The sequence below is a fragment of the Centropristis striata genome, chromosome 3 (genome assembly GCF_030273125.1).
Source record: "Centropristis striata isolate RG_2023a ecotype Rhode Island chromosome 3, C.striata_1.0, whole genome shotgun sequence".
Taxonomy (NCBI): domain Eukaryota; kingdom Metazoa; phylum Chordata; class Actinopteri; order Perciformes; family Serranidae; genus Centropristis; species Centropristis striata.
In genome coordinates, this window is record NC_081519.1 from 22392977 (window position 1) to 22411062 (window position 18086).

Below are 18086 nucleotides of genomic sequence, written 5' to 3' on the forward strand. Positions count from 1 at the left end.
GGACAACAAGCTCAGAGGAGCTGACACTATGAAGTCTGGTGATGGGGGAGTGCATGGCTCATTGGTGAACTCGCTGCCTGGTGAGCTGACTGCTAACAGCTAACAGCTACAGTTGTCACATCAGCTATCTATTTACTTCACCGCAACATCTCGTCCCCCATTGGACTGTTAAGCTTTATATAAAGTTACTGAAGAGGGAAAATAAAGCTCTGTGAGCTAACAAGCTTTATTTGTAGTCAACACTCGTCTTCTGTCTCAGCACAGCCTGCAGAAAGTTAACCCTCTGTCTCCTTTTACAGTTTGTCTTCTCTGTCTGGATGCTTTAGAAACAATATGTGACTCAGAGTCAGCGTGCAAACAGGAAAAGCTTTCAAAAGTCGAACCATCAACACAATCACAGACAAAAGTCCAAAACTAACTCAAAAGTCATGAAGACAACAAAGAAATGTGCAACCATCTTTTTAAAGCTGCGCATCAAATCTTAGGTCAACCCTGTAACATTTAGTGGTGATGAAAGGTTCTGTTCATCACTTCATATCTGTCAGTTATCAATTAATTAACTACAAAATGTAAAAAAACTGTGAAAAAGCCCCTCACAACAGCAGACATCGTCTCCTCACATCTGAGACGATAAAACCAGCACGCACGCATGCACAGACACACACACAAACACACACAGACACGCACACGCACACGCACACACACACACACACACACACACACACACACACACACACACAAACCCATCTTCTACAACATGTCATAAATGTGAAAAATGCATCACACTTGTCTTTAAAAGCTTCTTTAAATCAACAAGTAGGATTTCATCATATTTAAGAAGCTGGAATCAGCATCTTCTGACATTTATTAGTTTGGAAAAAGCTTGAAGTTATCAAAGTAGTTGCAGATTAATGCTTTTTTGATATACTAATCAAACTACTCACAAACTACAACTGGTACAGAACTCAGCAGCCCGCATCATCACAAGGACCCCATCCAGTCACCACATCACACCAACCCTCCAGCAGCTCCACTGGCTCCCAATCACACACCGCATCCAGTACAAGACTCTACTGCTCACCTTCAAGGCCATTCACAACCTCGCCCCTCCATACCTCTCTGACCTCCTCCACATTGCCACACCCGCCTGCCCACTCAGATCCTCTTCCTCCACCCACCTCTCCGTCCCCCCTGCCCGTCTGGTTACCATGGGGAGCAGGGCTTTCAGTCGCTCTGCTCCCTTGCTCTGGAATTCCCTTCCCCCTTCCCTTCGCAACATCACATCTCTCAATCAATTCAAATCACAACTCAAGACTTACCTGTTCAGACTCGCTCACTCCATCTGATCCTCCGCACAAACTCCCCTCCTTTATTGTAATGTATTTGTAAATGTTCTGATTTGTTTAGATTGTATGATGTGTATGATGTTCTGCATTGTTTTTTGTTTTTTTTCCATGTTGTAAGGCGACCTTGAGTGCCTTGAAAGGCGCCCTATTAAATAAAATTAATTATCATTATTATTATTGTTAATCCTTTCATTGATGAATTATGGCAGTAGAAAATAAAGAGACAGAGCAGGAGAGACGGTCAGCGGTTAAACCTCCAGAGATTTTACTGCATCCTCTAAAATGCTCAAAATGTCAAAACATTTGAAAACTCACAATTTTCCAAGTGTGCAAAGTGAATAATAACTTCTTTACACCAAAAAACAGCATCTTGTCACACTCTGAAGCTGGAATCAGCTATTTCTGTGATTATTTTGCTTAAAAAATGGGTGAAATGATCAAAACAGTTGCAGATTGTTTTTATGATCGACCAATCCGTAAAAAATCTTTCATGTAAACGTGACAATAAAACACCATCCAGTCATTAATCCATCCCTACAGATCGTTCACAGATCACTCACTCTGTGAAAAATGTTGAAAAACAGTGAAAAAATACACCGCACAGTTTCTCAGCCTGCAAAGTGACTTTACTTTAAAAGCTTGGGATTTCATCATATTAAAAAGCTGGAATCAGCTGGAATCAACTTCTGACATTTTTTTAGCTTGAAAAATGTGTGAAGTTATTATAGTAGTCGCAGATTGTTTTTTGTTTTTTTTATCGACTAATCCATTCATTGATGAATTATGGCAGTAAAAATAGATTATCAGAAGTATTTTAAACCACAACACCTCTAAAATGCTCAAAATGTGACAAATGCTCAGAGTTTCCCAGCATGCAAAGTGACTAAAAGCTTCGTCACACAAACAAACAGCTTCCCCTCAAGCTGGTATCAGCTACTTTTGCCATTCTTTTGCTTGAAAATTGGCTGAAATCAACTAATCCATCCAAAATATTGAGTTTCATTGACACAAAAACATCACCCAGTCAATCATCCATCCCCACAGATCGTTCACAGATCGCTTACTCGCTGGTTCTTACCTTCTCTGCAGACTGCGCCGTACCGAAGAAGATGGGTATAAAAGCCAACCACACGATGCAGGTGGTGTACATGGTGAAGCCGATGGGCTTGGCCTCGTTAAAATTCTCAGGGACCCCGCGGGTCTTAATAGCGTAAATAGTACACGTCACCATCAATAAGATACTGTAACCCAACGAGCAGATGATCTGCAGATCTGTGATGTCGCACTTCAACACGCCGCGCGCCAGACTGGGGTTGAAGGTCTTCTGTTCGTCAAAGTCAATGATGGTGTTGGGCGGATCCACCACGAACCAGACGAACACGCCCAGCAGCTGAACCGAGATGAGGCTGGAGGTGATGGCGAGCTGCGAGGTGGGGCTGATCAGCCGCGGCGCCGTCACCGACTTCTTGCCCTGCTCGAAGATCCGGTAGATGCGGTTGGTTTTGGTGAGCAGGGCGGCATAGCTGATGCACATGCCCAGCCCCAGGAAGATCCTCCTGAAGGAACACACGCCAACGTCCGGCTTGGCGATCATGAGGAACGTGATGATGTAACATAAAAATATCCCAGTCAGCAGAACATAGCTCAGCTCCCGGCCGGACGCTCGCACGATCGGCGTGTCGTTGTACCGCACGAACGTGGCCATAACGAAGATGGTGGCGATGATCCCGAGCATCGCCAGGAAGACGGGGATCACCGCCCAGGGCGAGTGCCACTCCAGCTTGATGATGGGGATGGGCTGGCACGCTGTGCGGTTGGCGTTGGGCCTCATGTCGTAGGAGCAGAGCTTGCAGGTGAACTCGTCGTGCTGGTACTGGTACCCGTCGCAGGACTCACAGTGCCAGCAGCACGGCATGCCCTTCACCACCTTCTTCCTCTCGCCCGTCTTACAGGGAAGGCTGCACACAGAGCTGGGGATGTCCTGCTCGCCCCGGGGCCACTGCATGTCCTCCATCTGCAGACAGACAGAGACAATCAACTTTAGATCAGTTTTTAACAAAAACAACTCCAGAACTTTTAGATCTTTTCTGCCTCTCTGAAAAGCTGGAATACTTTCACATTTCTTTGCCTTTAATCTCACAGAATGTATCTGATACATGTAAATGTTTTCTTGAAGTGTGATCCCTGGTTAAACCAGTCTGTGGAACCAGTCTGTACCATGATGACACTGTCAGAAACAGGCTCGATCCTGCTGTGTCCAGCACTGCTGCTTTGCTTTGGTTCCAGCTTGTTTCTGAAGCAAAGGTCTCATTGATTTGACAGCTTGACTGCTGCTAATGACTAATGAATACTCGATTAGTGCAACATCAATATGGATAAATTCCACCTGGATCATAGCTCTGCACTGAGTGGACATCTTAGTTATCTGCAGTTAGCGCTCAGTGCTGCTGCTGAGCTCTGGAACTGGAGGATCATTCTCAAGACCCAGTCGGCTCCTCAAGGAGCCCTGGAGCAGGGCCTGGAGTTCACTGGGGGAGGAGTTCTGACTTTAATGATGAGTCAGACAGTCTATGTTTTTTCATTTAATTAGTGAACTTCGGTTACTTTTCCCTTTTAAGGGCCCAGCAGACAGACAGCAGGAGATGAAGTGTTGTTCATCATGTGAGCTGCAGTCATACATTTGTGATAAACATTATGTAACTAAATATGTTTAAGTGTTTAGAACATTATGATATGAGAATATGATGATGCTGCATAATTGTCTCATAAGTTGTTGCAGCAGTTTTGTTGTTGACACCATTTGTTATGAAGATTTGTGTATTTTGTGAGACTGTATGGCAGCACTTGTGTTGTCATATATTGTGTTGTATTGTCAGAGTGGAAAGCCATCCATCCTCTGAACGCTCTTAGTCTCCAGTTTGTGGTTGTACAGATTGTTGGGACCTCTAACCCAGAAGTAGAGTTGGCAGCTTTGAAGGGAGATTGTTGATATTTGAACCAAAGACAAACATCAGAACTCTAGCATGTGTCAAAGTGACAGTCTTTGCCTGTCCTGTGCACCGCAGTGTCATGTTGTTCTGCTCGGTCAGACCGAGTTTGTTTGTTTCCCATTTTTCCCATTTTTCCTAGACACAACTGTGACTGAACATTGGATCCTTTTCATGCTCACACACAGAGCACGGATGTATGGATGGATAGATACTTTATTTATCCCAGAAATTCAAGCATCCAGGAGCAGCATTCAAACATACATTGAACATACACTATACATACATTAAAATTAAACTTAACCTATAAATAACCTATGATAAATCTGCATTTAAATTAAGACATTTGCAGAGAAATTGGACGTTAACGAACTGGGAAATTAAACATTACAGGAAATAAAATAATGTGCGGATAAATTAAGCATTTGCAAAGATGACCAGGAAGAAATAGTGCAAAACATAGAATGAGATTGTCTTCCCTGCCCTGACTGAGAGCTGCTGTTCAGTCTGATAGCAGACCATGAGGAGAACTCTTGGTCACATCACAGATTCGTTAATCTTGACAAACTGATATGATTTCAAAAGCCACACAGGTCGGCCTTCGATTGGGCCGGAGAGGAGGAGGAAACCAACCAACCAACATTTATTCTGGCGACTGGGTGTGTAGATGGGATTCTGTTTGATTGTTGTTTTAGAGCAAGAAGGAAATAAATATATATATATACTTTTTTAAAAGTAGGGAGGAGAAAAATATTAACAGAGTTTTTATTTTGTGCAGAAAAGATTTAATCACAAACTGTAACGTGCTGATTATGATCTGCATATAAACACCAGGAAAAAATAATCCTCTGCATTATTTATAATACTCCATTTGAAAAGGTTCAGATCCAGTTAGTCATAAGTATCCAAAATATTTAATTTTCAGTATGTTATTATGAATCAGAGGCTGTCAGCGTGCCCGGAGCCTGGAGGAGCCGCAGAGAGAGAAACCCTCTTATTGTGTATTGATGCTGATGATTCTGGCAGATAGCTGCTTTCTGTTTAAGGATTTGAAAAGACTTGGACGGATTTCAGATGCGACTGTGACCCAGAGCCGATCCATTACACAGCGACGAGGACATCCTCCAACAGATTATCTACAAAGACCAATCTGAGCCGCCAGGGGCCGACTTTTGAAACACGACGGTGGACGTTATCGACCAGACGCTCCCCGGGCTCGCCGCATGGTGACCTGGGACGGCCTGAGTCAGCCGAAGGCTTGCTGCCGTTTGGCCACGCTGCCGATCCTGCAACACAACAAACAGTCTGATGTTCCTCCCACACAGCTCCTGCATGCCCCTCACTCTCTTTCTTACTTCATTAATCTTCTATTGAGCTGTTCATCACCTGTCAGAACCTGTCCTTTAAATTGCACATTGATAAACTTGTTTTTAAACTAAAACTGGGCTTCTTTTTTAGAAATAAATCATGTTTTTCATTGCAAGTAAGACAACATCTGATTAACACAACTTTCTTACCCTTGTTGGACTATGGAGACCTGCTTTTTATGAATGCTCCTGATCAGTTTTTAAAGAAATTGGATCCTGTAAATCACTGTGCTTTGCGTTTTATTCCTGGTTGCAGCTATCGTGTACATCACTGTTACTTATATGCTGTCGCACATTGTCCATCTCTGTATGTCCATAAACTCTCTCATTGGTTGACTTTAATTTATAAATCTACTCTATAATCTATTTCACATGTGTAGAAACCTCAGCCAACATGGCCTGCGTTCTCAGGACTCCCAAGAGTCACAACTGAACTGCCCCGTCTACCTGGAACGATATGCAGAAGGACTTGAAATTGACACAACTTGTAACTCTGGGGGAATTCAAGTCAATTTAAAAAAAGAGAGAAATAAGCTCAATTGATCTTGTGATATCTCTGTTTGATCCTGTCATCCAACTCCTTTTTCTTGTAGTGTGACTGTATTTTCTTTGTGTCTTGTGTGCTTGGCATAACCATTTTGCTTTTGTGCTGCTGTCTTGGCCAGGTCACTCTTGGGAAAAAGGTTTTTAATCTTAATTAGTTTTGTTCACCTTGTTAAATAAAGAATATTGATCATCATCCATCACTCCACACTGAGCCCAACACCATCAGAAGCGCCTCCTCAGTGATATCTCAGGTGAATGTGCTGCTCGTTTAGCATATGAGATGTATGAAAATGTGTCAGTAAGAAACCAGCTTTACTACCCAGGATTGATGAGTGGCAGACAGGTTACAGGATGACTCATGGCCTCACAAATCCAAAAGGATTTCAGACCCGAGGTTCAAATGAGATTCAGAATGCCGGGAGCACCGTCGAGTCAGTCATTTAAATGGAAACGCCATCTGTCTGCTGGCTCGGCGGCGGTCAGGAGGACTGTGTTCAATAATTCACTTAGGTCTTTGAAGAGGTGTCACAGCTGGAGCAGAGATCCAGACGAGAGTCTCCCTGGCTTTAAATCTCCGTCTAAAAGCTCGTACTAAAGTCCATATGCTCCGTCTGCAGCCTGGAGCGGATGCAGTCTCAGGTCCTGACCTCGGCCCACACTCACACACAATAAGATGAAAATAATGAGGACAGGTGTGTGTAGAGCATCGACTTCATCTCACAGGTCAGAACAGAAACATGTGAAGCTCAGAGGCTCCGTCACATCTGAACACCTGAGATCACACAGCTTAATGAGTCCAGGACCGGACAGTTATATCCTGTGTCCTGGAACTTATTATACATTTACCATTTAACAGATCTGCCAGGCTGCAAAATGAAAATACATAATAATTTTACTTCAGAGAGTGTTCTGATTGATTTATTAATGTAAATCACATGTAATGTAATTTGAAGACCTGAGAAAGAGACGAGTGAAGAAAAAGTCCTGGTTTACTTTTCTTCCTTTCAGAATCAGAGGTTTGAACATCACAATTTTAAATGTACTATGATTTAAAGTGCAACAGTTCAGATTCATTCAGATTCAACTGAATTCTGAACTTTATTTTACCTGAAACTGAACAATAAAGGGACAATTCTCTGAAAGCTCACTTCAAAAATCTAAACTTTCCCTTTAATGCTGCAAAGTGTTTTTGAACTTCTTCTATCTGTTTCAGCCTTTCGTTAATGTGCAAACTACGTTTTATGTCACAACAAATGGAGCTTCTCCAAAACTCCTTTCAGAGTCGGTGGTTTGAAGGCGGGATAAGGGGCAATACATTTAAATCAACAAGTTCTCCAACATAAACGGCAGAGGTCATGTGTCAGTACCACAAATTACGGCACGTAGGCACATATCGCGGCTCGCGTTTCACAGCACATATTAACGTATCGCGGCGTGGGCCTGCTTGTGGCACGTTCTATAAATAGCATACACGTATGGTCCGCGGTTGTGAAAAGGTGCAGTTTCTGTAGATTTAAGTTGTAAAACCACTGATCTAGGTTTACGGCAAAAAACGTCTGGTAAGGCGTTATAAAAAAGACAGTTTAAACAGGAAATAAATGTACGTAAATGCCGGAAATGAAGTAGTTACAAGGGTCACGTGACTGCCGCAAGTTTAATTAATAAAAAAAGTGATTCACGTAACTTACGTAAAGAACGTAACTTAAGTAAAGAACGTAACTTAAGTTAAAAATGGTTTACTTTTGTTTTCACACAGGACCCAAACCCCACTCTCCTGGGTGGATGTTTGCCACTTGTTCAACCCTTCCACCACCCCATCCACCAACTGAACGCGTGAATCTGCCCTTTTGAACTTCACTTGGTTGTCAATAACTACTACGTCAGCAAGATGTTACAGTGGACGGTGATATACGGACAAGACATTGCTCGTTTTTCGCTGCCTGTACACACAACCTAAATAAACGCTTTTGACAGGAGAACAGGGTGTTTAAATGGTCTAGAACATCACTGTCAAGGCTGAAGATGTTCAGAAACTGTTCAGTGCTGACCTGCAGACAGAGAAAATATTAGTAGGCGTGGTTTTAGTCAGAGGAGAAGACATGGTATGAGTTGATGTGGTCGAAACGGTGCTGGTTCTATCCTGCTAACAGACATACAGTCATGGAAAAAATTATTAGACCACCTTGTTTTCTTCAATGTCTTGTTCATTTTAATGTCTGGTACAATTAAAGGTACATTTGTTTGGACAAATATAATGATAACAACAAAAATAGCTCATAAGAGTTTAATATAGGTGATATCTGTACAGTTTCCATGGTTTTATCAAGAAAACCATGGAAAATGTCTAGATATCAGCTCTTAAATCTTATCAGCTTATTTTTGTTGTTATCATTATATTTGTCCAAACAAATGTCCTCCTAATGACCCATCGTCTCAGCACGGGTCTCGGACTGCCTCTCAGACATCAACACATGGATGAAGGCACATCACCTCCAATCCCCTCCAGCTGAACCTTTCAAAAACTGAACTGCTAAACCTAAAATACACCATGAAATCAACATCAAAATTGACTCCCTGTGTCTTGCCCCCACCAGGGTGGTGAGAAACTGTAATGCTCTCCTGACAGGCCTGCCAGCCTGCACAGTAAAACCGCTTCAGATGATCCAGAACGCGGCAGTACTGGTCTACAACCAGCCTAAAAGGTCACATGTCACGGCGCTGCTCACTGGGCTCCACTGGCTACCTGTTTCAGCATCAAATTCAAATCTCTAATGCTGGCCTACAAAGTTGTCTCCGGTACTGCTCCTACCTACCTGAACGCCCTGATTCAGGCATATGCTACCTCACGACTGTTGCGATCTTCCAATGAACGGCGCCTGGCTCTGCCCCCCGTTGGTCCAAGGCAATCCAGACTCTTTGCATTTCTTGTTCCCCGCTGGTGGAACACACTACCAGTTCCTACCAGAGCAGGGGCGTCCCTCTCTACCTTTAAAAAACTCCTGAAGACCCAGCTCTTCAGAGAGCATCTTCTCTCCTAGCACCACACGATAATTCTACTCCTTAACCCATTAAGGCCTAAAGTGCCTGGAAAAAAATGCCTGGAAAACCTATGGGCGATTTTCAAATGACCCCCTAAAACCTGAAGTTTTTCTGGAAATTCAACACGTACTAAATAATAGATTTTTCAGCCAATGTAGCAGATAAAAATGAAATTCAAAAAGTATTTGAGAGCTTATACCCGTGGCTTTCATATGAAGTTGAGTTTATTTGTCCAAACCTTCAATAGAGTTTTTAAAAAAATCAACAAACTCAGCAAATGTTACATTTGACTGAATAAAAAATCCTATGCATAATACTAATACATGCCCATTAGCAAGATGCAAACATGATATGACCACTGGAAGAACAAGTAATAGTTCTCATTAGCCTACTGTAATAAAAAATGTTTTTATCATAATAATAATAATAAATAATAATAATAATAATACATTTTATATATTGCACTTTTCAGGGTACTCAACAATGCATAAATGTTATATAAGACATAAACAGTCATGATTTCTTATATCATCATCACAATCAATTATTATTATTATTAATATTAATATATTATTAATAATATTATTATCTCCAGATGGCCACAAATCTGTCTGTTCTTCGGTGAAAATATGTCGTCTAAAAACATATTCCTCATCCATAAATGCCGGTCGATTGGTTCCGAGGGTTCAAAGTCCGGATCAGCAATTAAATCATCAGCGCTGTTTTCATCAGATCTCTTCCGTCACTTACTTCTGAGCTCCTCCGCTATAGTCGTCTTCCTCCATGATTTCAAAGTTCTGGAAAAGTCCAATGTTGCATTGCGACACTCCCGCATGTATTCTGATCATGATTCTGATGCATTTCATTGGCCAAGAGACCGAAAATAGGTGGAAAAAAATACAAATACTACAAAATGACATATCCGCTGTCCCGGCCTTAATGGTAGAGTGACGCAACAGCGCTCCCGGTTTTAATGGTAGAAATGCGGTAATGCTTTCCCGGCGTCAATGGGTTAAAGAATTGTCACTAGCACTTATTGATGCACTAATAGCTCTTACTGCACAATACCTTGATTGTTTGCTTTTTTCTTCCTGTAAGTCGCTTTAGATAAAACCTTCTGCTAAATAACTAAATCTAAATGTACCAGGCTTTAAAATGAACAAGACTTTGAAGAAAACAAGGTGGTCTAATAATTTTTTCCATGACTGTAAAACACGATATTAATGTACAGAAACTCTTTCAGAGGAGGTCAGAATGATCCAACTGACCATGACACAAAGCTCCAAACTATCAGCTCCTGTTGGTTTGTTTCATTCTGTACAGCGTTTAAAGAGAGTTTCTGTGATTTTACTTGGACAGAACTCCTACTCCTCCTCCCTCTGTCCTCCTCCTCCCTCAGTCCTCCTCCTCCTCCCTCTTCCTCCTCCTCCTCCTGCAGTTCCTCCTGCAGCCTGTAGGGTTCCTCGCTCTTTGAGCTCATCATAAAATCCTCAGAAGAAATAGTGATGGGATCTACAAGCCGTTGCCATGGATACAATGCCGGATCCATTTTTTTGGCCTTGAGTGTTGTTCGCCCCCACCTCCTCCTCTCCTCCTCCTCCTCCTCCTCCTCCTCCTCTCCTATCCTCCTCCTCTCATCACGTTTCCGATACAGCTGCAGAAAACTGTTTTTATAAATCTTCTGCCTGCCTCTCCGGCTCATTGCTTTTCTTTCTGCTCCTCTCTTCTTCCTCTCATCTGTCCTCCACTGCAGTGAAACCTTTGTTTATTTGTTCTACGGTGTAGAGGAGAAGCTCGTTTGTGCATTTTATGACTGAAGCATGAAACTTCTTGCACGGTTTCTGTAGAAGATGAAGTTTACTTCCAGATGTGGAGGCGTTTCAGATCTGACATCAATGATGTTATTACATATAGAACTGCTGTAAACTCTCTTATACATTCTACTTTAACATACATATTTTATATTTAAATATGCACAAATGGGGGAACCCAAAAACACATAACACACACACTTCACGTAAGATTTAAAATGTTAAATGTAATGGCGTCTCTTAATTCACACAACAGTGACACAATAAGTTCAGTCTGGTCGTGTGTCTCCCCTCAGTCTTGTTAGACGTTTAAAGATCCAAATACATGCATACATACATCTAAAAAAATTAGAATACCATGAAGAAGTTCAATATTTTTTGTCAATCATTTCAGAAAGTGAAACTTGTATATTATATACATTCATTACGTGTAGAGTGAAATATTTCAAGCCTGTTTTTCTTGTAATTTTGATGATTCTGGCTTAGTGATAATGAAAACACAAAACTCAGTGTCTCAGAAAATTAGAATATTTTGAAAAAGTTCGATATGTGAGTCCACAGTCAGTGGTGGTTTGGGGCCATGTCCTCTGCTGGTGTTGGTCCACTGTGTTTTCTGAAGTCCACAGTCAACATAGCAGCCATCTAGCAGGACATTTTAGAGCTCTTCATGCTTCCACAAGCTCTTTGGAGATGCTGGTTTCATTTTCCAGCAGGACTTGGCACCTGCCCACACTGGCAAAGGTACCAAAAGCTGCTTCAATGACCATGGTGTTACTGGGCTGGACTGGCCAGCAAACTGGGCTGACCTCAACCCCATAAGAGTCTATGGGCTGTTGTCAAGAGGAAGGTGAGAGACACCAGATGACCTGAAGGACGATATCAGAGCAACATGGTGCCGTAGACTGACCTCCTCCATGTCACGCCATATTAATGCAGTAGTTCATGCAAAAAGAGCCCAACCAAGTACTGAGTGTATAGAAATGAAAATAATTTTCAGAAGCATGACATTTGAGTTTAAAATATAATTTTTTAAATAGATTTTATGTAATATTCAAATTTTCTTAGACACTGAGTTTTGTGTTTTTATTATCTGTAAGCCAGAATCATCAAAATTACAAGAAGTACAGGCTTGAAATATTTCACTCTATGTAATAGGAATCTATATAATATACGGGTTTCACTTTCTGAAATAATTGACAAAAATAAGAAAGTAATATAACTTTTTCACACTATTCAAATATTTTGAGGTGTACCTGTATATAAATATATCAACAAAGTTTATTAACCTTCTGAACTCCAAAACCTGCTGACGAGTTTAATTTCTGTCAAGTTTTCGTAGTGCATCGTGGTTTAAACATCACAGTTTAAAATTGACTATGAATTAAAGAGCATCAGTTCAGCTTCATTCAGTGAGAAACTGAACTGAAGTGGTTCTGAACTTTATTCATTTTCCTGCTGGAACCAGGAATGAGTTGTAGTTTAGTAGTTTTCAGCCTTCTCTCTCTGAACACGATGTGATGCTCAGTGATCCGTGTGATTATCTCAGAGGGAAGTAAAGGGTTAAATGTTGCAGTGTGTGTGACCTGCTGCGTCTCACTGTGGACATTAGTTCAGTGTTTCCCTCCTCAGTCTTTGTTCTTTCATTCAGGCAGAATACATCTGAGTAAAACACACTTCAAAGAAAAGCTACAGTCAGGAAAAAAACTGAATATTTTAATAATTATATTCTTCCGACCTGCATTCCCCCGACACAGAAACACAACCTGTCACTGAAAACTGCTGTTCATTTATTATTATGTTATTATTATTATCATATTGTTGTTTGTATCTATGAGGACAGGACAAACATCATTTCTGTCTTTATAGTTTGATAAATGGTCATTTTACGACATTTTCATGAACATTTTAATGAACATTTTACACCAGACTATAATAATAATATTGTGATATGTTTCTGCTCTGAGAGGAAATGTGAATGATCACGTTTGAATTCAGATTGACCTATCATTTTACATTAACGTGAGGATCGACATGTGAAAAGAATATGTGACATCTACTGTTGACCTGCTGTCTCCCCTTATACACCTCCTGTCCCCCTTATAAAGAAAAAGACTGTGTTGAGAGTTGGAGTGGAAGAGGTTAATGTTTTATAAATCACAGATTTTGGACACTCTCAGTAAAGTGTGACTCATTGCGGGAGACGCAGCAGCAACATGTGGAGGACTTCCCGTCAACTCTGAGTGCACAAAGTGTCTCACAGCATGAATAATCACTCAGGTCCTCTGCGGGACGGACTGCTGGGCGAAGACACCAGGCGTCCACATTAAGTGATAAAAGGAATTAATGAATGAAATGAGGCTTAATGCAGCATGAGGAGGATTAGACGTCAAGAGACGAGGACAGTGTCTGTGTCCTGCAGCGGCCTGCAGCATACTGTAGCATCCTGCAATGTCCTGCAACGTCCTGGAGCATACTACATCGTCCTACAGAGTCCTATTCCATTACTTTGATAACAAGCATCCTCATCAAAGAGCCAATTGACACAGTTAATTCTTGCAGCGTCCTTGAGCGTCCTACATCGTCCAGCATCATCCTGCAGCGCCCTACAGCGTCCTACAGCACCATGCAGCGTCCTAGAGCACCCTGCAGCGTCCTGCAGCAATCCTACAGCATCCTACAGCACCCTGCAGCACCCTACAGTGTCCTGCAGCACCCTACAGCGTCCTGCAGCGCCCTACAGCGTCCTACAGCATCCTACAGCCTCCCACATCCTCCTGCAGCGCCCTGCAGCACCCTACAGCCTTTTAGAGCATCCTACAGCAATCTACAGCGTCTTGCAGTACCCTGAAACGCCTGCAGCGCCCTACTGAGTCCAATAGCATCGTGCAGCATCCTGCCAAGTCTTGCGACGTCCTGCAGCGTCTTGTAGCGCCTTGCAGCTTCCTGCAATGTCCTGCTATGTCCTGCAGTGTCCTGCGATGTCCTGCAGCTTCTTGCGGCTAACAGGACGTTAGGAGGTACAAGACTTGCAGACTTGAGGACTGATTCAGGACAGTCTGGACATGGTGTGTCTGTTGTGGACATTATTTGGCGTTCTGCAGGGTCATGTGTTGCAGGAATGTGCAGAGTCATTATCACGAAAAGCCATTTCCTAAATGAAACCATAATCTGTATCATGGAAGTGAACAAGTTAATCCTCCCGATGAGATTAGTCTGTAATCCAACATGTTCCAGGACTTTCACTGTCAACACACCAATAAGTATTGTTGTTTTTATCATCTACAATGGTAATATTTACCACAATATGCTGATTTCTGTTGTTTTGGGCCTTTAAAGCAACAAAGTGAACAAACACTGGGCTCTTTTTTTGCCCCGCTGCAGAAATACTGAAAATATTTTCCAAACACTAACAACAAATTTCAATTCATTATAAAGAGAACCTGAACCAGCTCACTGACCCTCCTGTCGTTCACAGATCTTCACGAGTCTCTTGTTGCAGCACAATAAGTTTATACTCATTTTAAATAGTAAATAACAATAATAAAAATCAGTATATGGAGATCGAGTTGATATTTGTCTCAAATATTAGCCGGACTTACTCTAAAGAGTAAATATACATTTTTTTTGTTTTATTGCACATTTTATTTCTCACCTTTTTATCAAGTTTTTGTACGATGTGACAGAAAGAAGTTTAGTTTGGGTAGCAGGTCCAGCAGGTTGTTATCAGTTCATTCAGCTCTTCTACAGAGCTCAAAATGTTTTTTGTGTTATTAACAAACAACAATCCTTCCCAGGTATGAAAGGTTTTTGACTCTAGGTGATTTTAGAAATAAAATGCACATATTCATACAAATGGTTATGAATGTCACCATCTACTGGGACTGATCTCTCCCTGTGTGCTTGTATGTGTGTGAGAGAGAGACAGACAGAGGGTCATCAGACAGAAACTCTAAAAGTCTGATTGACCCATTAAGCTGTAGAAAAGCTTCGCCAGCAGGACGAAGTAATAAAAAGCTGTTTCTACACATTTCAAACAAGTGAAGGTTTAGTTTCCTGAGAATATAAACGTGTAACTGTAGAGACAGACTCACTGTGCAGTAGAGGTGTGAATCAGCATATCGGCCCCCCACGATCCTGATATTTGAGTCACGATACAAAATTATGGAGATATTAAGCATTTTGCGATATGGTGAGTATTGATACAATATATTGTGATTTAACTGTTGTCCACAAAATTAAATTCATTCAAGAATTGTTTTGTCCAATCAGAGAAAATTATCAGTGTATTCATCTGACTTCAGTCTTTTTATTTGTCCACAATGAGAGTCAAACCCACAGACTGACCAACAAAGTATTCAGTCAAACTGAACTGAACTGATATCAATCATGTATGGAAGACAACAACTGCAGCATTTTATCAAACTTTCACAAACAACAAGCTTCACTGCTAAAAATTATTCTGAATCAAATAGAAAAAAACAGAACTTTGCAGCGTTATTTCCACAACTTCTCGACATGATATCCTGATGCACAATTTCTACTTTTTTTCTGGTAATTTCCCCTTTTTTTCTTGTAATTTTGACTTATTTTCTGGTAAATTTGACCCCTTTTTTTTGTAATTTTGACTTTTTCTTGTAATTTTAGATTTTTTCTTGTAATTTCTACTTTTTTTCTGGTAAATTTTGATTATTTTCTTGTGAATTTGACCTTTTTGGGGTAATTTTGACAGTGAACAGAGACAGACTCAGTAAGAGAGTTGTCTCTTTATTTACTTTATTTACTCAATGAATTGTATATTTGTCATTGATTTGTCTGACATTTTATCTATATATCTATATCTATATCTATATATGTATATATATTATATATATATATATATATAATATATATATGAAATGTATCCACTTTGTCTTATTGATTCTTATATATGTGGATATGTGTATATATGTACAGTAGTGTTCATTATAATAGCAGTCCAATGTGACTAACCAGATTAATCGAGGTTTTTAGTATATTTTTTATTGCTACATGGAAAACAACTAGTAGGTGCAGTAGATTCTAAGAAGGTGCAGTAGATTCTCAGAAAACCAACAAGACCCAGCATTCATGATATGCAGCTCTTAAGACTGTGCAATTGGGCAATTACTACTACACAATATTGTACCTGACACATTGGTATATTGTTGTTTGTCTTTATTTATTTTTTTTACTCAATGAATTGTATATTGTCATTGATTTGTCTCACACATATATTTTATGAAATGTATCTATTTGGTTTTTATTGATTCTTATATCTTACTGTTATTGTGTTGTCCAAATATTTGGAAAATGTTGTACTGTTGTTTTTCAACATTCATGCCAATAGAGCCTTATTAAATTGAATTGGGAAAAAAAGAGACAGACTGTACATTGTGTCCCTGCAGCTGTAGTGTGTGAGGACGTGTGGGGTGGATCATGTGTGTCACTGTGGCACATTAGGATAATTGATTAGGACATAACATGGCAGCATGGCCCCCGGGGGCTCGGCTTTTCTTCTCTTCTCACTGCAAGTTCAAACAAAGGTTATAATCTCCTAAATATGCTGATTACTCTTCGGCTTCGTCTTGATCTCAAATTGCCTCAGAATGCTGGTGTACATGCAGCGGGCTAAATCATATTAGGTCTGACTGTCACGCTTGAACATATAGTTTTAGTAATAGCTCCCCTTTGTGATGTGGAGAGAGAGAGAATACACACAAAGGAATTATGAGCACGGAGGGAAAGGAGCAATAATAGGACGCCTAATAGCAACAGCTCCCCACATCTGGCTCACCGCGGGCTACAGGGGTGAATAATTTAGTGTTGTAGAGAAGCAGAGGCATGGAGCAGAATCACCAAGCAGAGAGGAGGAGGAGGAGGAGGAGCAGGAGGAGGAGGAGAGAGAGGAGGAGAATGAGCAGGACGAGGAGGAGAGGAGAAGAGGAGGAGGATTAAGAGGAGGAGAAAGAGGGAGGAGGAGCAGGAGGAAGAGGAGGAAGAAGAGGAGGATAGCGAGCAGGAGGAGCAGGAGGAGGAGGAAGAAGAGGAGGAGAATGAGCAGCTCTAGATGGCTTTTACTTTGAAGACTCAATGAGATGATTTTAGCTATTGGTGGATTCATTAAGATGCAACAGAGTTTTAGGCATTTTACAATTTTTTGGGCCAGTTTTCAAAAACTATAGCATCATATTCATACATTATGTAGCTTTGACTCGTCACAGTGCAGTTTATTCATTCTAAACATTAGGAAGAAGACTCACAGTGGATTTTCTCTAATCAGGGCCCGAGCACTAACAGTGCGAAAATTGAAATTGGTCCGTCTATTATTATTATAATGGCAAATGAATCATGTTTTTGAGGGCTTTATCATATTCAGAAACTCACCAAACTTCGAACAAAATTCAATCCCGCCGGAAATGTACGTATTTCATTGGTTTTGGAAATGGGCGTGGCAAAATGACCTACTAGCGCCCCCTTGAATTGAGTCCCTGAAAGAGGTTTGTCGTAGAGACACGAAATTTGGTACATCCATGTAAGATGGGAAGACGCACCAAAAAGCCTCAAGAAGCCATACCCAAAAACAAACAGGAAGTTTGCCAACTTGGATCAAACATCGCGTTTTAGACGTTTTTCACCATTTCCACGCTGCATACTTTAACAAAGTATGCTACAGTCTCCTACAGATTAAATCTGATCTACTTCAGACTTGGCCATCAAAAGCCTTTGACATCAAAAGTTATTAAAAGCTTTACTGATTGTTATACTATGTTGGTGTGGCACTGCGGCAAAACATGGCATTTCCCATGAAACACGAGACTGTATAACTTGACCATACATTGTCAAATCTGCCTCAAGCTAGATAGGCATAATGATGGCTCTTCAATGAACAGTTCTACATAATAATATTTAATTAAGTCCCGCCCCCTTTGACTGGCCACGTCCCTTTCCCTACCTCCTGACCGTTTGTCATAG

The 18086-nt window shown here is 41.0% G+C and overlaps 1 protein-coding gene across 1 annotated transcript in view; it reads right to left on the reverse strand.

Moving 5' to 3' along the window:
- The window catches only part of LOC131968995 (metabotropic glutamate receptor 7), a 298334-nt gene that overhangs the window by 41141 nt on the left and 239107 nt on the right, over positions 1 to 18086 (reverse strand). Inside the window, exon 8 of the mRNA XM_059330093.1 lies at positions 2425 to 3360. Coding sequence (XP_059186076.1) covers positions 2425 to 3360 — 936 coding nt within the window. The remainder of the gene's footprint in view (positions 1 to 2424; positions 3361 to 18086) is intronic.